This window comes from Eurosta solidaginis, chromosome 1 (assembly GCF_040869045.1).
Source record: "Eurosta solidaginis isolate ZX-2024a chromosome 1, ASM4086904v1, whole genome shotgun sequence".
Classification (NCBI taxonomy): domain Eukaryota; kingdom Metazoa; phylum Arthropoda; class Insecta; order Diptera; family Tephritidae; genus Eurosta; species Eurosta solidaginis.
Genome location: NC_090319.1, coordinates 60,671,899 through 60,695,580, shown reverse-complemented (window position 1 = coordinate 60,695,580; position 23,682 = coordinate 60,671,899). Strand labels below are relative to the sequence as shown.

At 36.9% G+C, this 23,682-nt stretch overlaps 1 protein-coding gene across 2 annotated transcripts in view; it reads right to left on the bottom strand.

The window, feature by feature from the left end:
• Kdm2 (Lysine demethylase 2) overlaps window positions 1-23,682 on the bottom strand; it is a 63,507-nt gene that overhangs the window by 35,631 nt on the left and 4,194 nt on the right. For both annotated transcript variants that reach the window (XM_067792252.1, XM_067792261.1), the window contains exon 2: window positions 5,452-5,621. In XM_067792252.1, the coding sequence (XP_067648353.1) occupies window positions 5,452-5,514 (63 nt within the window). In that variant the 5' untranslated portion in view covers window positions 5,515-5,621. The remainder of the gene's footprint in view (window positions 1-5,451; window positions 5,622-23,682) is intronic.

Below are 23,682 nucleotides of genomic sequence, written 5' to 3'. Positions count from 1 at the left end.
TTCTAAAGGGGTCGGGTTCAAAATTGGTCGAAATGGGATGGAATATCCCATATATATGTACATAATTGTACGCTTCAATCGATAGACTTCTTTTATTATTTTTACTGGAAAAGTATTTCTTCTTAAATCATATTTCCCTGTTATACTACCTTTAATTTGTGTTAGAAAGTTTCCTGACTAAAAACCGTTTTTGGATAAAGAAGCAAAATATAACTCTAGTTTGGTTCAAATTCGCATCCGAAAACTTTTGGTACATTTTTGGATGATTTGAGTACATTTTTTCCTCGTTTGGTTCAAAATGAAAAAATCCATTTATCATCTAAAGCAAAGCCGGCCAAAGTTGCACATTGTGCAATTTGAGTTCGTATTTTCACACCGACACTAACGATGTGTAATCACGATCGTTTGCTTTCGCTTGTCACTCACTAAAATCAACAGTGAATGCAAAAGAAAAAGTCCATGCTACTTTTTGGGCACATAATAAAAACAATATGCTGCAATGTTAAAGTGACTTTTAATACGTTTTAGTTAGTATTATTAAGTTCCTTTGAACATACATATTAATATTGACAATTTAAATATTAATTATTAATAATAATTAATTAATTATTAATAAATATTGACAATTTAATATAAATATATTTTTATACGTTCTACTTAGTTTTATTAGTTTTCATAAATCATTTTTTTTTATTGAATAACTTTATGTTTTGAAAATATATATTTCTATCTTTACATTTACTTTGTTTTATAATTCTTTCTTAATAGGGGGACTCATGAAAGCATATAAACTTATAAGGTGTAAAATTATATCCATTTACACAGGCTGTTATATGAACGCACCTACTAATACTCTTGATAAACTTGATTGTTTATCAGCTGTATTATTGCCAAAGAAAATTTTTTTGATTGTTATACTAATTAAAAAATGCCAAGATGATTTGAGTTTACCGCGTTTACACAACCAAATGTGCGCGTAAATTTATACAAATTGTGTAAATGATTTTTCATACAAAATTTGACAGCTCGTTTACGCACTAGATAAATTTATACGTTTACACACTTTATAAGGCATTTATACGGTTACATGAGTCCCCCTAATGAAAGTGAATTTTTTTAAGTAAATTTTGCATTGAATAAACACAATACCTTCTTTTATAAAAAATTTTTATCTGACTAGCTCGACCTCCGCGTTCTTAGTTATACGAATATAAGTAAATATAGTCAGGATTAGCTTGACATCAAATAACCAAAGTCCTTTTTAATTTCAAACTTCACAGTCCACATTTTCTTTTAGCACACTGTTGAGAGTTGTCACTCAATTTTTACACACACTTATGCAATTGTTTTAGGATCTGTGTTGCCGGCTCTGATCTAAAGTCAACGAATGAGATACTCTACTCATTTCACTATTTACTTAAATTTTTGCAACTGCGAGCTATTTTGAGTGAATTTTCAACATTTTGAGTCGAAATTTGTATTTATACAATTCTGTACGTAGGTTTGTGTCATAACACATACATACGAAAAATGTTCCCAAGTGCCTTTTAAGCTAATGAAATTCATTGAACAGCGTCAGTTGCCTTAAGTTACTCCGCCGCGTTGGTAAATGTTGTGATTCCATGTGGAATCAATTCCATTGCAGCAGGCGACAGCAACGAATACGAATGTGTACAGCTAAGTTTATTTTCCGCAAAGTCCGAAAGAAGGGGGTGGGCCCTTTTTAATTGAATGCTCTCATGTGTGTACAACACAACATTTTAATCGCAGTTGATAAAGTCCACGAACACTATATCAAGGTATATATGTATATAAGTGTTTGTATATACATACACACATATGTTCTATAATTATGTACATACTTTCAAATGAATACTCGTACCTAGTTGTTGTTGTGCATTAGCACGCTTCATATTTTCACACAATTTTCTTTGTTGATCAACGAAGATCACTAAATAGCTGCAAAATACTTTGAACTGATTTTGATTTGTGGTTGGCTTAAAACATAGAACATAAAAACTGAATCTATGCTAGAACCGGCTTAGGTTGTGCTTAGGGAAAAGTTGTGGTTTTTATGCCCAAATGCTTTTGGAGAATGTAATTAACAAATGTCTTATCGGGTTTTTTGATAATTATTTGATTTGTTTATACAAAAAAATAACAACAACAGATAAAATATACATACCCACCACATACTGTTTATGTTATATGTATAAATCTATGTATGCATGTATTTACGTCGGCATAAATGTGCCTGAATGAGTTCACCTCTACCCTATTTGCAATACAATCAGATACAGTCAGTGTCAAAAGAAACTGTACACACGTGGAAAGTAAAGCTGTAGTTACACACCGAGGTGTGTAACGTACGTATACGTATGCCGTACGTACACACATTTGAGCGAAATTTATGCCCGTAGTGGCAACGAAAAAAATGTTGCCACCGACCTGTTTGAATGCATGCATATGGAACCATGAACTTTTTATATTTTAATTTCTGATGTTGTAAAAGGCTGGAATTAATATTAAATAAGTGTAAAAAGATTTCGTACTTATAATCTGCACTTTTACATAATTATTTCGAATTATTTCCACAATTTTTCAAACTTTAATTAGGTGTTTTTGCATAAAACTACAAACGGTCAACAATTAGCGCACAAAAGTTTACTAGGCAACTTTGTCTAGTGAGAGAGCGATCAACTGACACGTTCTTACGGAAAAAATTTAAATTGTTTTGATTTCTATCTCCTGGGCTACGTACGTACATACGTTGCACGTCGGTGAGATTTCGTTTACATTGCTCATTCATAAGATAGGGTCGTGTCAGCTGACACGTTTTTTGTACGTACGTTCGTGGGTAACTCCGGCTTAACAATAGCTGTGTTTTTTTACATCTATAGACGTTTACGCTTAAACTTTTATATATGGACTGCTAAGCGTGAAACTTTAAATACATCTCTGAATTTGATGCGCATAAAATCAGTACTACTAAATTTCAATACGCATTATACTCAGATGTAACTGAAAGATGTGTCTGTTTTACCTCTACACTAATTCTATGTATAACCTCTTAGAATGGTGCGTGTCCACAATTTATCGCAACTGATTCAGCTATATGTTATACACAGCCATACAACAGAGGGTTGTGTCTCCGCTTTTCGGTACACCCTGTGCTGTAGCTAGTTGTTTAACCACTGCCTCTAGATGGGTCTCCTAAGCATTATCTAAGCGAGGATAAGAGTTTTTTTACGCGCAAACGTAAACGTATACGCATGTAAAAAACACTGCTAATATGACATGTATATGCATTTGAACTTAAAACTTTATGTGGACTGCCAAGTGCATAACCTTATCTACACTTATAAATTGTTGTGCAGAAAATATGTACTACTTAATTTCAGTATGCATTATACTCAGCTGCAAATGAAATGTGTCTCTCCATTTTATCTCGACAATATTCTCCACTTCTTGCGCACAATTAAACAAAATATTATATCTGTTTCCGATTCGGAACTCAAACAAAAACCAGTTTTTGAAAGCAGAAAATATTAAACATGGAAGTAAGGCTCGAGGATGTTAGGTGTATAAACTTTAAAATCCTAACAAAAAAAAAAATATATATATAATATAAAAAAATGGCTTAAACGGTTGTAAACCGTTATGTTTTATTTTTAGCAAAATACTCTTTTAATATAATGTCAAATAGACAAATGTAGCTTGCACCACAAAGGGTTAATTCATTTGTTTGACATAATAGTCATATTCAAATCTCAATCACACTTTGTTAAACCTCGTGTTCCAATGACACATGAACCAGATAAGGATAGAGATTTAACATGCAAATGTAACAACAATGGAACACGAGGAATTTCACTTTGCTTGAAACCACATCAAAAAGTATTAGAATATTATTTCCGTTAAGTAAATTCTATGCCATATGGCATGATTCTAAAAAACACTTTAGAAAAAACGGAGCCCCCAAACCCCCGAGTCTCAAAAGTTTCACGGAAAAATGTATGCACTAAATTATGGGAAAATTTTTATTGTTTATTTTATTCAAATTCTAATCCAAAAGCAGATATCGGGATGAACGTATAGGATAGAAATTGAGTAAAATACCCCATTCTACACATACTAAACGTCGATTTAGACCATCCACTAAAAATTCTCGGCTTCGCCTTGGATTTTGAACTGTGGATGAGCGAAAATCAACGTTTCGACTGTGCCGTTAGTGTCTGAAAATTATATAATTATTGAAAGATTTTAAGCCCTTAATTCTTTTAACGAATTGGTTTTAGATGCTTCTGAATTGTGTGCGAAATTAAGTATCAGTAACAAATTTGAGGAAAAAAGGAAAAGAAAAATCAAAAAATATTTTGATGAGCTCTGCGAAGATGAAAGACTCACTAATCCTGAAAAATTGTTCAAGGTTTCAATTTTCTATCCAATGGTTGATAGGATTTGCTCACAGATAAAATACAGATTTGAAGGAATGACTATGGTTCTGGATATGTATAGAGTTGTACAACCTCAATTCATTGCTACTTCAAGTGAATCCGAAATAAGAGTAGAGGCAGAAGAATTCGTTCAAAAGATTCCAGATTACATATCCCCATTGTTTCCTACACAGTTCATGTAAGTGCAACAAAATTTGAAGTTATGTTTCTGACTTTTTACATTGAGTATTAGTCATTAATTTACTAGTAAAATGTAGTGATATAATATTTATTTTTTTGTAACGCTAATCACTGCGACACAAGTAGTACGACATTTTGGCCGTAAAAAAGTATGTAAAGAAACTATATATGCAACATAATATAAAAATATAAAAAAACCTTTTGTGTCGTATAACCTTTTTTTAGAAAAATTGCCTCCTGTGAATTTTGCTCAAGGGCCCCCACGACCGCCCTGATCTTTTCTTAGAGACGAAAACTATAGAACTTCATACGATTTGTCCTGAACCAAACATTGAATGTTCCTGCTACTATTTTTATGACAGCCACTGTATATATGGATGCATACACATATACTTATATACATATTTGAAAGCACATTCACGACAGGGGGTGTGTGGTGTATTGTACACAGAGAATCTCTCGAGTCGTTAGCACCACACAGCGCTACTTATTTATATATTCGAGGTAGGTATATTTTCCATTTTAGCGAGCATATGCCTATTCTTCTATTATCACACTACACTTTTTTTGGCCAGTCAATGCTGCCAGCACGCTATTTCGGGCTACACATTTTCATATGTATGTACTTCTTCCTGCTATTAGACACGATGAATGAAACCATATTTTTTAATTGCACTATATTATTAATGTGCAACAAACTTTGATACCTTAGTAAAAAAGAACTTGAGTGAATTGTTGTAGTTTTTTTTTTGAATTCTTCAATTTGTTTCTTGCACCAAAATTTAGTTTTAAAATATTTTCAATAGGTACTCACCAACTGGCGACGCTGCTGCTGTCCACCTTTTTGCGTCTTACCCGGCGACCCCGATTCGGACATCGCCACGGTTTTTTGTTAAGCTCAATTCAGCGTTACGCACTCAGAAAGCGTTTTACAAAGTGTTTTTCTGTTTTTTGGTGTCTATTTTTCTTTTCTCTTTTTTTGATCTGCAAATTATTGTTAAAACATTGTTAAACTCCACATGAAATTATTTGTTCCGTCTATTACTATGTATATTTTAAATATTATAAATTTAACTTTAAAAGTAAAGTATTGTAGAATATGTATGTACATGAGGATATTTATTTCTTTTCTGTAGCACTAACAAACACCCAGCTTAACTAAATTTTCAAGAGCTTTTGCCGTGTGGTTAATATATTAATGACGTTTTGTCATCTACGAAAAAATTGTAGATATATATACACATGTACATATGTATGTTTATATGTAGCTATAAAATAACTTTTATCCCGACACCAAAATGCTAACCAACCTACGGGGTAAGCAAACCGGACCACACTAAACGTGCAAGTTTGGTAGGTATCTAAGCGAACGAAAAATTACTTCTTCGTTCTTTTCTATTTCACTCCACTCCATTTGTACAAATTATACCCATTTTCAGACCATGGTTGGCATTATTCTCAGATTTTTTTATTGTTTCGGTACTCTCTTTTTCATTTGCTCTCTCTCTCTCTTTCTCTCTATATCTTTGTCCACCTATGTAAGTCTTTTTAACCCTTCGCATCTGATTTGACTTTCAATTTTAATGTAGCTGTCTCCAAATGTTAGCAGCGTGTATTGTAAAACTAGATTTTTCAGGTGCTTCTTCAATTTTAATAGTTATTTTTTGACTTCTATCACAAAAGTTAAATGTTAAATTATTACTTTTGTTTTATTATAAAAGTCAAAAGGTGACTTTTATTTTAAAAGTCAAAAATGATAAGCAAAATTTTACTTTTATTTTTTAAGTCATAAATAAAAGTTAAACGTTTACCTTTATTATAGAATTAAAAAATAAAAATCAAAACTGGTTTTTCGTAATTTTTATAACATCCCCGCAAACACAGTTTCTAACGTTAGAGAAATACTGTAATTTTACATTAGAATCCTAATGTAGTTCTCTAATGCATTTCGAATGGAAAACTAGGTAAGAGAACTAGGTTAGAATTCGACTGTGAAACCATTCGAATAACACTAGAAATGCGATGTTACGATCATTGTCACAGTTATCGATTATTTCCACGACATGATCAGTCTTTCTTAGTGTTATACAAGCAAAATAAAAATAGGGGAAATATTACAAGTTGCGAAATAAGTTTTTTATATTTATAATAATAAAAACTAGTAAGTGAAAATCAATCAAAAAAAGTTAAAAAAGGAAAGCGAGCAGATTATTGAAGTGCTATTTGAATGGCATGAAGAAAATGCTTCCTCATCCGTACCTCAAACCAACGCTAAGCTTAATCTTTAAGTACGGTTTTATTTTAATAGAAAAAGCTTTTGAAATATGTTCATTCTAAATACATAAGATTATAACCAAATAAACGTTATGATATAATGAAACAATGAAAATTTCGCTGATTTTAAATAATTGAACTTAATTGCGCATCAATTCAGAGTTCTCATTAGAAACTCATTAGAATGTGACGTTAGAATTCGATTAGAATTCTAACCCTTTTCTCGATATCGAGAACGAAGTCCCCTTTTTGTAGAGAATGCTATAATTCGCGACAGTTTCGCAAATCGTCCTCTAACCTTCTACCTTAGAGAAATACATTAGAATTCGATTCGTCTTCTAATCGTTTTCTAACCTAAATGTTTGTTGGGATAAGACAACGCGAGAACGAAAGGTGAGGACATACCATGTTAGGTTGAATTGGCCGGTCCGTGCGGACTTTACATATACTGAAAGTGTCCGTTGTATTACCAGAATTTTGTTTAAAGACCAAACAGGACCCAACAAACATGTCATTTTCTAATCGAATCCTAACGTCAATTGCTAATTTCTAATGAGAATTTGAAGTGATACGCAATTCAGTTGAGTTATTGAAAATCAGCAAAATTTTCATTGTTTCATTATATCAAATACTTTTAAATTATAATAAAATAAAAATAATTCAAAATCCTATCGTATGTTTTACAGTTTTCAGTACAAATTATTGTGTTGAAATTTTCGCTTCCACTTATTTCCTCAGGGTTGAGCTCGGCATTGGTTTGCGGTACGGATGAGGAAGAGTTTTGTTCATGCCATTCAAATAATCTGCGCGCTTTCCTTTTTTAAGTTTTTTTGATTAATTTTCAATTACTATTAATTATTTTTATAAATAAAAAAAACTTATTTCGCAACTTATAATATTTCCACACAACTTTTCACTATTTTTATTTTGTTTGTATAACAGCAAGAATGAGTGATCATGTCGTGCAAATAATCGATAACTGTGACAATAATCATAACATCGCATTTTTAGTGTTATTCGAATCGTTTCACAGTCGAATTCTAACCTAGTTTTTGATTCGAAATGCATTAGAGAACTACATTAGAATTCTAATGTAAAACTACAATATTTCTCTAACGTTAGAAACTGTGCTTGCTGGGAAACCCGATCAAACACCAGGACCTACATATTGTGGCGAATGTTGACATCACTATAAATAAAACAGCAAATACAGTAAGCAGCCAAACTTATGTACATGCACACACATAAGCAGCAGCTCGAGGTGAAGAGATATGTCACATACACATATGCAGTCATCAGCCAAGTGCAGACTCACAGATACACACACGCATATAGCTAAATTACCTAGCAGAAGCACAGTTGGCATACCCTGTTTTCATTTGGGACCAAAATTCATAAAAAATGGACCAAATCTAAAAGGGACCAAATTTTTATATTCTTTAATTGGCTTTGGCTTTGGCAATTCACAAATGTGTCGAATTCGTTGTAAAATCTTTAATTGCAGGTTGTGGTAAATTGTCCCAAACACTTTTATTTTACCAAAAAACCTTGTATAAATATATGTTTAAACGAAAAACCTTAGAGGAAACCCCGGTTCACAAGCCAAACTAGTTCTGTTTAATTTACATAAAAAATCTTATTTTTAAAATAAATTTCTCCAGAGCTCGGTTGTATCAATTTATCATAAATCCAGTCCTAAGAGTTAAGAAAAAAATGTTTCCAATAGCTGGGTGTTCCATTTGTTTTTTATTTAATTCTTATCCCTTCCGTTTACCAATGCACCCACGCGTTTCAGTTTTCCCATCTAAGGCCTAGATTCAGTAAGAGTGAGTTTTGAAATGTACACTTTTTTCCATATAATTTGTATTCGAGGCAAATGTACATTTCTAACATTTATTGAATATCGCCACAGTCCTCAGATTAACCATTGAGAACTCTAAAAAAGTGTCAACTGTGTAGCATTGGAATTTTTATCAGATTTGTACGAGAAAAATTTGGCACAAAGCGTTAATATGAGATCTACGTTGAGCATTTGTAAAGTTATCGCTATCAAAACATATGTCTTAATTCCAATAAAAATATTCTTTGGGTTAAAATGCTTAGTATTCTAAATTATGTACACTGAAATTTTTTAAAAATCCAATATTTGGATATAAATTATTGTACCTAAAATTACTCAAAATTTGCTTCATATTGATGGTATAATATCGACAGACAAACTTTTTCTGATTGAACTCTTTAGCGCAGGCCGGAAATATATTGTGACGAATATTAGCATCACTAAGCTGTTAGTAAATAATCACGCAACAAAGAAATGAAGCTGCCACTCTTATGTACATGTACACATTAAAGCAGCAATACTATAGAAGGCGACGAAGAGCTATCTCACACACACAAATATGTAGTCATCAGCCTAAGTAGTTATTCACACATACACATGCATATGGCTATGGGAGAGATGTACATGTATATAGCTTGTAACTAACCACGCAAGAGCTACAACTGTTCGTGAAATTACTAGACCTTAGGAGAAATGGATGAACGAGGAAACCGAGAGTATAAAAGCAGCGCAAGCTCAGCAATCATTATTCAGTTTTGATTTAAGCACGCTATTGGTTGTGAAGTATAATGGTGAAGTACTACTCCCAAAGCAATCTAAATAAAGGCCAGTTTGCAATACTGAATATTGGAGTTATTCATTCGACCGTTTGGCGATTCGAGCAGAAGGTGCATAATAACCATGATTTTCCCAAAATTCGTTACAAAATATACACTTTTAATGCAGTGACCAATATTGAATATGAGAGGTGTATAGCAGAAACGCCATTAACTTCCAGACACAGAGATAGAAAATATAGCCGTATTGCAGTGTGAGGCGTGCGCAAGAAGACACTTTCCACAATATTCATTTGTTTTGGGATGTGTAAGAAAAATTTAAATATCGACATCCCAAACGAAAATTTTTACATAGGATTTCCTTGTACAAATTTTTTAAGGGTCACTTTTTTGGCATGTCGATATATTGTTTCTCACTATATAAAATAAATTAGTTTCATGCTTTGGTTTAGTTTTCAATTTAAGAATACCTTCAGTCAAAATTCAACAAGACTATGTCTGTTTAAAGGAAAAATTGCCTTCTATTATTTGGTCCATTATATAAAGTTAGTCCTTAAAATTTTTTATAATCTTTTTATTTTCAATTTTATAGTACTGCCTACAAAAAGGCAATTGCAACTTCGATAAGTAATTTAAGTAATTCTTTCTTTATTTGTCAAAATAGCCAGATTTAAAAGATTTAGTGGAATTTTCGCTGACAACACTGACGAAAACAACCGAATTCCACCTCGCATCATAACAAGAGAATTCCACCTCGTTTGTCAGCTACTTAATTTGCACAGCTGAAAATCGTGGTGAAATTCGTATACGCCTGAAAGTCTAAAATAATCGTGGTGAAAGTCGCATACGTCTAAAAGTATGCAAGGACATGCATTGAGTTGGGCCTTCAACGAGGTGGAATTCTACAACGCCTGCAACACTCAGGAGGCTAGCCATGAAGGTATGGCCTAATCTTCTAAATAGTTCGACTTGTGCGTTACGTAGCTCAAATTTTTTGATCAAACATTGCACTGTCACCGAGTTTTAAACTATATTTCAGGTTTCAAGTCTCTAGATATCCAGGAAGTTATTTAAAAATCGATTGCAAGATTCCCAATTTAATCCATGCGCCACCTAGCGGCATTTTTTTGATACAATATTGCATTGTCACCGGGTTCTGACTTACGGCTCACGTTTCATATCTCCAGCTCACCGAGAAGTTACTCAAAAATTGATTGCAAGATTTCCCCGGTTTTTAAAGGATTTGCAGTTATCTTGAATAGTACGCCACCTAGCGGAACTTTGTTTTCTATAAGTTGTATTGTCACCAGGCCTCTAACTAAGTGCCAAGTTTCAAGTCTCTAGGTAACCGGGAAGTTAGTTAAAAATGGATTGAAATATTCCTAAATTAAAATTTGTTTTCTTACTATCTGGATCCGCGTGCCACCTAGCGAATTTTTTTTGATCAAATGTTGCATTGTTACCGGGTTCTGACCCACGGCCCAAGTTTCAAGTCTCTAGCTCACCGGCAAGTTACTCAAAAATCGATCGCAAGATTCCCCTCGTTTTTCAGGGACTTGTAGTTATCTCAATTAGCACGCCACCTAGCGGAACTTTGTTTTTTATTTATTTATTGTCACCCGGTCTCGAACTATGTGCTAAGTTACAAGTCTCTAGGTAACCGGGAAGTTAGTTAAAAATGGATTGAAAGATTCCCATATTAAAATAAATTTTCCTAATATCTCGATCCATCCGCCACCTAGCGGAGTTTTTTTGATATAATATTGCCTTGTCACCGGGTTCTGACTTACGGCTCAAGTTTCATGTCTCCAGCTCACCGGGAAGTTACTCAAAAATCGATTGCAAGATTCCCCTCGTTTTTCAAGGATTTGTAGTTATCTCACTTAGCGCGCCACATAGCGGAATTTTGTTTTCTGTAAATTGTATTGTCACCGGGTCTCGAACTATGTGCTAAGTTACAAGTCTCTAGGTAACCGGGAAGTTAGTTACAAATGGATTGAAAGATTCCCAAATTAAAATTAATTTTCCTAATATTGCGATCCATGCGCCACCTAGTGGAATTTTTTTGATAAAATATTGCATTGTCACCGGGTTCTGACTTACGGCTCAAGTTTCATATCTCCAGCTCACCGGGAAGTCACTCAAAAATCGATTGCAAGATTTCCCTCGTTTTTCACTTAGCGCGCCACCTAGCGGAATTTTGTTTTCTGTAAATTGTATTGTCACCGGGTCTCGAACTATGTGCTAAGTTAAAAGTCTCTAGGTACCTGGGAAGTTAGTTAAAAATGTATTGAAAGATTCCCAAATTAAAATTAATTTTCCTAATACTCGATCCATGCGCCACCTAGCAGCATTTTTTTGATCAAATATTGCATTGTCACCGGGTTCTGACCCACGGCCCAAGTTTCAAGTCTCTAGCTCACCGGCAAGTTACTCAAAAATCGATCGCAAGATTTCCCTCGTTTTTCAGGAATTTGTAGTTATCTCAATTAGCATGCCACCAGCGGAACTTTGTATTCTATAAATTGTATTGTCACCGGGTCTCGAACTATGTGCTAAGTTACAAGACTTTACGTAACCGGGAAGTTAGTTAAAAATGGAATGAAATATTCTCAAATTAAAATTAATTTTCCTAATATCTCGATCCATGCGCCACCTAGCGGAATTTTTTTGATAAATATTGAATTTTCACCGGGTTCTGACCCACGGCCCAAGTTTCAAGTCCCTAGGTCAACCGCAAGTTACTCAAAAATCGTTCGCAAGATTCCCCTCGTTTTTCAGGGATTTGTAGTTAACTGAATTAGCACGCCATCTATCGGAACTTTGTTTTGTATAAACTGTATTGTCACCGGGTCTCGAACTATGTGCTAAGTTACAATTATCTAGGTAAACGGGAAGTTAGTTAAAATGGATTGAAAGATTCCCAAATTAAAATTAATTTTCCTAATATTTCGATCCATGCGCCACCTATCGAAATTTTTTTGATAAAATATTGCATTGTCACCGGGTTCTGACTTACGGCTCAAGTTTCATATCTCCAGCTCACCGGGAAGTTACTCAAAAATCGATTGCAAGATTCCCTTCGTTTTTCAAGGATTTGTAGTTATCTCACTTAGCGCGCCACCTAGCGGAATTTTGTTTTCTGTAAATTGTATTGTCACCGGGTCTCGAACTATGTGCTAAGTTACAAGTCTCTAGTTGACCGGGAAGTTAGTTAAAAATGGATTGAAAGATTCCCAAATTAAAATTAATTTTCCTAATATCTCGATCCATGCGCCACCTAGCGGAATTTTTTTGATAAAATATTAGCCGTGTTTTTTTATACACGCGTATACGTTTACGTTTGCGCGTGAAAAAAACGCCTATCATTGCTTAGATAATGCTTAGGAGACCCATCTAGCGGCAGTGGTTAAGTAACTAGCTACAGCCACAGGGTGTACCGAAAAGCGGAGACACAACTCTCTGATGGCCATGGGGTATAACATATAGCTAATTCAGTTGCGATGAAATGTGGACACACATAGAATACATAGAATTAGTGTAGAGGGTGAAACAAAAACACATATTTCAGTAACGTCTGAGTATAATGCGTATTGAAATTTAGTAGTACACATTTTATGCGCAGTAATTTCAGAGATGTATTTAAAGTTTAACGCTTAGCAGTCCATATAAAGTTTAAGCGTATAGACGTTACGTGTAAAAAAACACGGCTATTGCATTGTCACCGTGTTCTGACTTACGGCTCAAGTTTCATATCTCCAGCTTACCGGGAAGTTACTCAAAAATCGATTGCAAGATTCCCTGCGTTTTTTCATGGATTTTCGTTTATCTCGATACGTCTGCCACCTGGCGGCATTTTTTTTTTTCCACTTGCATTGTAATGTCTCTCAGATCTGAAATATGTTCTAAGTATCAAGCGTCTAGCTCAATGGGAAGTTACCGAAAAATACTTTTCCGTGGGTCCAAAATTCGTATGGAAATGAGGGGACAAGCATGAAAGCGGCTTAATATAAAGGTAATAAAAAAAATGGACCAGTGGACCAAATAGGGTTGGAAAGGACCATTTTTGGTCCAAATGGACCAAAGTGGCAGCCGTGTGCAGAAGATACAACAGTTCTAGAAGTTGAAACGTTTAGGTGAAACGGACGAGGCAACAGAGTGTAAAAGCAGCGCAAGCTGAGGAATGACTAATCAGTTTGATTTAAACACGCTATTAGTTGTGAAGTTAAATATAATTGTGAAGTACTCCCAAAGTAATCTAAATAAAGACCAGTTTGCAATACTGAATATTGAAGTTATTCATTCGACAGTTTAGCGATTCGAACGTTAGCAGAAGGTGCATAATAACCAGGATTTCCCTAAATTCGTTACAATATGTTATACAATACCTCCTTCCTCTTGGCAAATACAAGACGCACTTGCTGCTTCTAGAGATGACAGCTGTATCACTCCTAACTGCGGCTGCAGTTTAAGCTATTTGCTTTCAGTGGTTCTACTGCTTTGGTTACAGCTACTACTTCTGCCAGAAAAACGCTACAGTGATCTTGTAGGATCTGTCACCTCAGCGGGTTAGGGGGCTTAGAATATACCCGCAGCAGGGTTGTCAAGGGGTTGTGTAGCGCAACCCTTTCAAGGGGTTGACAGCGCAATATATAGCTTTTCCAACGCAATTGTAAACCTCACCTACCCGTGGCGAATCCTGTTTCTTTAAGAGCCGAGGCTCTGGAGACCCCAAGTTCCTTATGGACCTAGGGGTGGGAGGGCGGTATGGACTTGAAGGTTTCATGTGGTCATACCAAATCGTTCCCGAGATGATCGGGCTGGTACCTTAATGGTTCCCGTTACCGGAACATACCGGATCTGCATCCGGCAAAAGACCATCAACATCGATAACACTCCCCAAGGCATTTGGCAGGTATCCTTATTGCTACAACAACAACAACAATAACATAGCACTCCCCAAGGCATTCGAGGAGTGTCCTTATCGCTACATCAAAAACAACAATCTGTTTATTTTCGGATCAGCACAGTATACCGCAGACCCTGCTCCTTCCACTACTTTGCAACAATATGTGCACACGTGTATCGCCTCATCCGCCATTTGGGCACCCTTGCACCAACCATCAATACGTACACCCAGAATCACAGTATCGAATCCGAATTTCGTTGTTGTTGCTTCAGCAAATGAACAAAAACCACTATCGAAGGACTCATGTTTCGCTGTTCAGAGATCTCTGAACGTAATTAGCAAGGATATTGAGCAAATTTCCGAGCTTAGAGACGGTAACCTCCTTCTTCTGGTTGTTGTTGTTGTTGTTGTTGTAGCGATTAGGTTACTCCCCGAAGGCTTTGGGGAGTGTTATCGATGTGATGGTCCTTTGTCGGATACAGATCCGATACGCTCCGGTAACACAGCACCATTAAGGTGCTGGCCCGACCATCTCGGGAACGATTTATATGGCCACATTGAACCTTCAGGCCATCCCTCCCTCCCCACCCCCAAGTTCCATGAGGAGCTTGGGGTCGCCAGAGCCTCGTCTGTTAGTGAAACGGGTTTCGCCGCTCGAAGGTGAGGTTGACAATTGGGTTGGAGAAGCTATATATTGCGCTACACAACCCCTTGAATCCCTCCTTCTTCTGGTCAAAGACAAGGCTACAGCAGACAAGTTTATCGCCGCTAAACAACTTCCGAGTATATGCGAAATTAATTGCAAATATCATGTCAGCCTCAACTTCGTAAAAGGAACGATATTCGCGCCATTCCTAAAGTCACTACCAGAGGACGAAATAGTTAAAGAGTTAGCATCTGAGGGGGTAGCGAACGTTTTCAAGTTCACTAGAGTGATAGAAAATAAAACCACTCCAAGCGGTGTTATCCTACTTACTTTCAATGCATTCAAACTACCAGAAACCATTAATATTTCTTGGTATAAGGTCAAGGTAAGAGAGTGTTTCCCAAACCCCATGCGTTGCAAATCGTGCCAGCTTTTAGGCCACACAATGACGCACTGCAAGAACGCACCATTATGTCAAATATGCAGCCTACCCCCTCACTCAAATACGCCATCTGAATGTACACGCATCAGGTGTGCCAATTGCAGGAAGAACATCCATCTAACTTCAACAAAAGCCCCACATTTTTGCAGCAGAAAGAGATCCTTAAAATAAAAACGCAACGTAAATTTACGTTAAAACAGGCAAGGGAGTTTTACTCTGATCAATTTTCCGCTACTTCGTCTCCATTCTCCTTAGCTGGTATCTTATCCGGCAATAAAACTACCAACACCGCTTCAGTAACCAATTTAAATACAGCCATCAACTCAACTACCAATCAAAAAGAAACTACCATCACCGCTTCAGTAACCAATTTAAATACAACCATTAACTCAACTACCAATCAAAAAGAACATGTTCCTACAAGCAATAATACACCGCACCGGAGCGATCAGGCGCTATCACTAAGTTCACCCAACTTTCTTGAAACCTTAAAATCTACCAATAAAACACCAAAAACTTTAAGTAACACTATTGTTACTAAACCAAGCAATCAAATACCAAAAACCTCAAATATTTCTAAGCCAGTTGACTATACGTCAAACTCGGCGATGCTATCGCCAATTACGCGCTTAACCCATCAGCTGCTAAGCAGTAATCGGTACTTCACCTCGCCAACCCGCGCGGACTCGGATTCGGATCCCGCAGTTGAGCGATCTGAAGATGTAACGATGAGCAATCAGGTACCTCATGATGACTTTTAAAACTTGCTGACTTTTCAAATTCTTTCCATAGCTACTTCCACAACCCTCCACATAATACTACGTCAAAACAAGGTATATGTGTCATGGTCAAAAAAGGAGTATCGCACAAGTTGTTGAATATTCAATCTCCGATTTCCGTCATTGCCATTGAAGTTAACATCGGTTTCAAATTTACAATTGTATCTATTTACATCCCACCACAACAACCTTTCGACCTCAAGAATCTGATGTACATAACTGCCAGTATTTCGACAGATATACTGCTAGTAGGAGACATTAATTCGTGGAGCCTATTTAGGGGATCCCATTCAGTTAACCCAAGAGGAAGAATTTTCGATTTGATCCTCTTAAACAACTATATCGTCCTAAACGACCTGTCCCCAACTCACTTTACTCACTCATTAAACTTTTACTCCTGTAGATGTGTGTATGTGCTCGGCGGGTTTAGCTCCTAAGCTTTCAAGCTCGACATACTCACAACTGCATGGAAGCGACCACTTTTATTTATACACAAAATTGACCACTGCTTCATCTATCCCAGGTACGCCTAAACCGAAGATTTTAGTAGAGAGAGCGGACTGGCCTCTATTTCAAAAGTTGACAAAAGAGTTTTCAACAAAATTTCCACAATCCCCTAACATCAATAAAGAAACGAGCAATTTAACAAAACTTATTCGGGAGGCAGCACATCGTGCCATACCCCAAACACAACACAAACGCCACAAAAGCATCGTACCATACTGGTCTAAACAACTTGCAACACTTAGGGACAAAAAACAATTGTTGTGGCATAATTTCAAAAACACCGGTCTACCCCCAATCTGCTGGAATATAAAAAAGCAAATGCCTATTTCAAAAAGAAGCTAAACGTGAGAGTCTGGAAACCCTAACTAGCTCTATAACCCCAGATTTCCACCCAGTAAAATCTGGTCCAACATTAAGATGCTTTCGGACACACACACCCCATCATCGGTAAAAGTAATTGACCCAACTGATGGCCCCATATATTTTTCGGTAGACATTGCAAATCACTTTGGTTCTACTTGGTCCAATTATGCTAAAGATTGCAACTTTCATCAAGACTTTGTTCTTAAAAAAAATCAAACTCTCTCCGAAGAATACTCTATTAAGTCGGTTTCTGCGAGAGCCCAAAAAAGAGAGTCCCCAATACACCCTCTTCGAGCTGGGTCGAAAAACTCCAGAACGTGACCGTATTTCATACCCCTTACTTCAAAACTTACCAACCAAAGTCAAGACCAGGGTTATCGAGTTATATAACCATATATTCAATCAAGGCAATCTACCGCATGCGTGGAAGAACGCATCAGTTCTCCCCATTGCAAAAGCGAATGAATCCCCGACATCCATAGCTGGTTACAGACCGATATCTCTTTTGCCATGCTTAAGTAACCCATTGGAAAAAATTGATGCTAAACGCATCGTTTGGTTCGCAGTGTCTAATAACCTATTCGCTTCACACCAAGTAGCATTTAAAGACAACCAGGGAACATTGGACGCCCTGCTTATATTTGAAAATTTCGCCACTTCGGCCGTTTCAACAAAGAACCGTCCTTAGCATTGATTTCGAGAACGCATACGATAGAATCGTCCCGCATGTAATTCTTCAACAACTTTCAATATGGAAAATCGGAAAAAGACTATATAACTTTGTTAAAGATTTTTTAACCAACCGTTTCTTCAAAGTAAAAGTCAATAATAAGTTCTCAAATACATATAAACTAGTCAATGGCATCCCTCAGGGATCGCCATTATCAGTAGTCCTCTTCATAATCGCGTTTAACGAAATGAAAAAAATAATATTAAGTCACAAAAGAATCAATCATGTTATCTATGCCGACGATTTACTGCTTTCCACCAAATGTAAAGATTTATCGGTGGTTCAAGATGACTTCATGAAAATTTTAGTAGACTTGACAAATGGGGCCAAGATTCGGGAGCCAAAATATCATTCATGAATACAAACATTTTCATATATGTAATAAAAAGCTTTGCCCACCTATAAATCTATCTTTTAATAATGTAAACATAGTTAATTGTACTAGATTGAAAATATTAGACATTGTATTTGATTCTAAACTTACGTACAAAGATCATTGTTTGTATCTGCTCTTGTAAGAAGATTGGACTTAATCAAATATTTATCATCAAAATACAGCCTTGTTCATCCAACAACAATCGTCAATACTACCAAAGCTCTTATACTGTCGAAAATTGACTATGGACTCCCGATCTACGGACACTGTGCGAAGAAGAACATGAAAGTAATTCTGCCCGCATATCACACAGCAGCCAGAAGATGTATACGAGCGTTTCCGACCTCGCCTACGGCAGCCACTTTAACCGAAACCGACCTACCTTCCATAAAAGAAAGAACAACGCTTACTCTATGTAAGCTGACAATAAAACTTATACAATGCAAGAATGCTGTGCTACTGAACGGTGTCGATTCAATTATCAAAAGAAAAACACCGTTATCGCTCCCATCAGCTGTCGCTAGATGCATAAATGCAGCCAAAGAACTAGGAATTCCCATCTAGCTGGAGAAGTTCGACTATAAGCGACCCGAGCCGTGGTTTGAAACCTACAAACTCTTAATTGTCGACATGCAATCATACAAAAAACCACAACTACTCCAGTAGTCTACCAGCAAACCTTTCAACAAATTTGTACAACTCTAAAAGATCAAGGTTTGACATTTGTATATACGGACGGCACAAAAACTACGAATCCCACAGCTTTTGCTGTTGTAGACTCGAATGATGAAACCATTTCATTTGGACACATGCTAGCCTTCTGTTCCATCTACACGGCTGAAGCCTATGCTATTCTGCAAGCAGCACAATATGCTCTGCATTCTGGGGTGAAACACGTTATATGCACAGTTTATCCACCATTCGGTCAATACTCAAAACATCTAACAAAAACTATCTAATCTCCTCAATTCGCAGCATTTTGGCACTAGGAAACAACTCACTAAAAATCATGTGGGTTCCAAGCCACGTTGGAATACCAGGTAACGAAGCTGCTGACGAAAGAGCCAAGCTAGCAGTGAACGAACCACTTATAACAATACCTTTCATGTTGAAAGAAGATGTCTGACTTGCGAAAGCACATATTTCTAAAGCCAAGCTCGAGGAATGGAAAAACATCCATAACCACTACTCAGCCATTAATGTAAGAGGTCAGAAACCAATCCTCCCAAGGGGTGCAAAATGTAAGGACATCACATATTTTTGCAGACTAAGAATTGGCCATACGATATCTACACATAGCCATATCCTCACGGGTTCAGGAACTCCACAGTGCCACTTCTGTAACGCTGCCGGTCTCCGTCACCCACCTACTTGACAACTGCCAACATTTTTTGACTATACGGGCCAACATCTTTGGTAGAAACATCCCGTCGGAGACATTGAAAAGCTACGACATAGAATCCATCAGGAATATCAACGAATTCCTCTCATTATCTGAGCTTGAAAAGCTAATCTAGAGTTAGCTAGATTTAAGTTTATAATTTATTGTATTTTACGGGAATAACACACACAGTACAAAATAATATATACAAATGTACATATCAATTTATCTAAAATAGTATTCCGAATGTAATAACCAGAGAGCCGAAGGTGGCAACACTAGTGTTCCTATCCAGTGTAAAGCAGTGAATCGTCACTCCTTTTCCAATATATAATAATAATAATAATAATATTTGGCGCTTATGGCCACCACTATGCCTAATTTTACAATAAACAAACCCAACACCCCCAGCGGGTTAGGGGGTTAGAATATACCCGCGGTAGGTATGCCTGTCGTAAGAGGCGACTAAAATACCAGATTCAAGGGGTTGTGTAGCGCAACCTTTTCAGGTTGCCAGCGCTATATATAGCTTCTCCAAACCCAATTGCTAACCTCACCTATCCGTGGCGAATCCTGTTTCATTAACAGCCGAGGCTGTGGCGACCCCGAACTGCTCATGGATCTAGGGGATGGGAGGGCGGAATGGTCTAGAAGGTCGCATGTGGTCATAACAAATCGTCCCCGAAATGGTCGGGCTTGGTGCCGAAACGTACGGGATCTGCATCCGGCAAAGGACCATCAACTCGATAACACTCACCAAGGCCTTCAGGGAGTGTCCTTATCGTTACAACAACAACTAAAACACCGGATTCAAGGGGTTTGTGTAGCGCAGCCCTTTCAGGTTGCCAGCGCAATATATAGCTTCTCCAAACCCAATTGTCAACCTCACCTATCCGTGGCGAATCATGTTTCATTAACAGCCGAGGCTCTGGCGACCCCGAACTCCTCATGGATCTAGGGGGTGGGAGGGCGGAATGGTCTAGAAGGTCGCATGTGGTCATAACAAATCGTTCCCGAGATGGTCGGGATTGGTGCCGGAACGTACGGGATCTGCATCCGGCAAAGGACCATCAGCTCGGTAACACTCCCCAAGGCCTTCGGGGAGTGTCCTTATCGCTACAACAACAACAAAAGCCATAAGTATTTAAGTCTTCTAACAAAATTTCAATGTGATCTGACATGTGATTTAGAAAATAAGAACTTCATCTCACATTTCTCTAAAACCACCTTTAATGTAGCCGACCTACGTAAAATGTTGTTTTAATTTGATGTGGTAAATTTATATTCGCTTCTGTACAAACATTGATACATACTTGTGAAAACAAATCCGAAGTGATCTCGAAACAACCACGATAAGATCGGGAACTCGAAAAATTTAGATTTTTCAACAGGGTTGGACCAAAGATATAAGGGTGTTGGTTCCACATTGCAATTGAAAAGATGGTTGGTGTCATGTGAGGACACATTACAAGCGGGACATACATATATACAATGGGTATGTCCGGGTTGATTCCGGATAATTATAATAAATATATGTAACGTGAATACCTACTTCTTACGCTCAAACTCACGGTGCCCAACACATGAATCTAATTGCATGATCAGCGGTCCAACGAAACATCTCCAGGTTTCCAAACCAAACACTTCAGTGCGGAAACGTTGGTACCAAACTAGCTTGATATCGATCGTACAATCAATTACAAGGTCTTACCCTAGTTAGAGATCTATATAATCTCCTTACCATTTATTGAATAACGGACCCCGGTTGCAAACCAACTCTACCTTGATTTCCATTACCATTCTATTCTAAGCATAAATAATTCGCTGCATCATATTCTGATCCTTGGGACACCGCCAGATAAATGATATAATTCCACAATTTCTATACAATTATTAAGGGACGTGAGCAACCTTTTCAGAGTATGTGATAACAATCTTTTCTTATCGCATTGTTTGAAATGTCCGTTGAGTCTACGACTCCACATCTTCTAATCACATTCACACTATTTTAGATTTGGCAAATCCTAACACAGCTTCAAACATTTAAAAAAGAAGAGTGAGCACATTCCCACTCTTACAATTATCAACTGTTATTTACAAACGATAGCCACAGGCCTAGCCCATGATGTAATAAAGCCAGGTGTTCTATGTAGTGACAGCTCATTCTGAAAACTCCCACATAATACGAATTATGAGAGAAAGGGGAAGAACAGAAGAGGCCGTTTTCTGAAATAGTATTAAATTTGATACTTTTTTGAAAAAAAGGACTAAATCCTCGATGGTAACGAAACTGGATTTTTTTTTTTAATTTTTAGATTAAAATAATACTTATAGATATTAGAGAAAAATTCCAAAGTTTAGAAACGGCCTTGGTTACTAGGGCATTTTTCTGAACTTCACTTCTTCATCAGCTATCTTCTCGGGATATATATATAAATATAATTTATATTAATCTTAAAACTAAAAATTTTTTCTTTTTTTTATTTATATATTCACTACTACTCTGAATCGCTTCAACCGATTTGGATGAAATTCGGTTTATGGATAGTGTAGTATTTATATATGTTATACTCCTATATTTCTAGTAAAATATGCTCACGATGAGTTTGAAGGAGACTGATAGTTAAATGCTTCATATCCGTAATAAGATTTGAAATATAAAATTGAATATGTTCGATCGGTTGTTGTTGTTGTTGTTGTAGCGATAAGGTTGCACCCCGAAGGCTTTGGGGAGTGTTATCGATATGATGGTCCTTTGCCGGATACAGATCCGGTACGCTCCGGTAACACAGCACCATTAAGGTGCTAGCCCGACCATCTCAGGAACGATTTTTGTGGCCACATTAAACCTTCAGGTCATCCCTCCCTCCCCACCCCAAGGTTCCATGAGGAGCTTGGGGTCGCCAGAGCCTCGTCTGTTAGTGAAACAGGATTCGCCGCGGATAGGTGAGGTTGACAATTGGGTTTGGAGAAGCTTTATATTGCGCTGGCAACCTGAAGGGTTGCGCTACACCGCCCCTTGATTCTGGTATTTTAGTCGCCTCTTACGTCAGGCATACCTACCGCGGGTATATTCTGACCCCCTGACCCGGTTTTCTACAGGTATGCCATATCTTCTTAGTTACCCTGCAAAAATCGTTGGATCATGTGGTCCACTGGAGTACTTACCATTATACTCCACTGTAATGCAGCAATGGACCAACTCGTTTCTACACGAACATATTGTTAGCCGATCATTGCTCGTTTTTAACGATTGTAATCACTACACGATGTTTATTGGACTGTGGGTACTCTATGGATTACTTTGATGTAATGCGGATCTGTAGTATATGGTCCAGTCTTAGGGCATCGCAATGTTAATTGGACCATATTTTTTGTATGAATTGTGGTTAATTTTGGAGCACTCGGTTGGTCCATAGCGAGTACTCCATACATGCATGCAAGGAGTACTCGCGATTTTTGCAGGGTACTTTAAAAATCGACATAACTTGCACGACAATTTTGAATTTTAAAATTAAGACTGTGCTCAACTGTGAATGAGTAATTTCGTTCACAATGCCCAACAATAACTAGCGCTTTCAAATTTTTTTTTTTTTTTCAGTTAACTCCTTTGTAAAAAATGTAGAAAGCGTTGGATTTGGTATGGCACGCCGATTTACAGAAAAATTCGAAAAATATCTCTAGTTATTAGAGTTTAATCTCTATCGCCCGGTTTTTCAGTGCGACTTTGAGTTAACCAGAGTTTAATATGGTCACTTTGGCCCTTTAACTGAGAGGAACAGTAAAACTCTAATGCCTAGGGCGAAAACAGCAAAGTTAGATTGAAATTAGTTCTCTGCCGAAGCTGCCCAGCACTGCTCTAAAGTGAGATCGATTGTTTTAATAGGACTTTGTGTGTTATCTACAAAATAGTCTAAGAAGTTCAGTTACTTAATTTGTCAATTATTTTACTTTAAAATTATCGATTTGTGTATTTATGTTGTCCTTAAAAATAATATTTACAATAATAATAAAAAGAGATA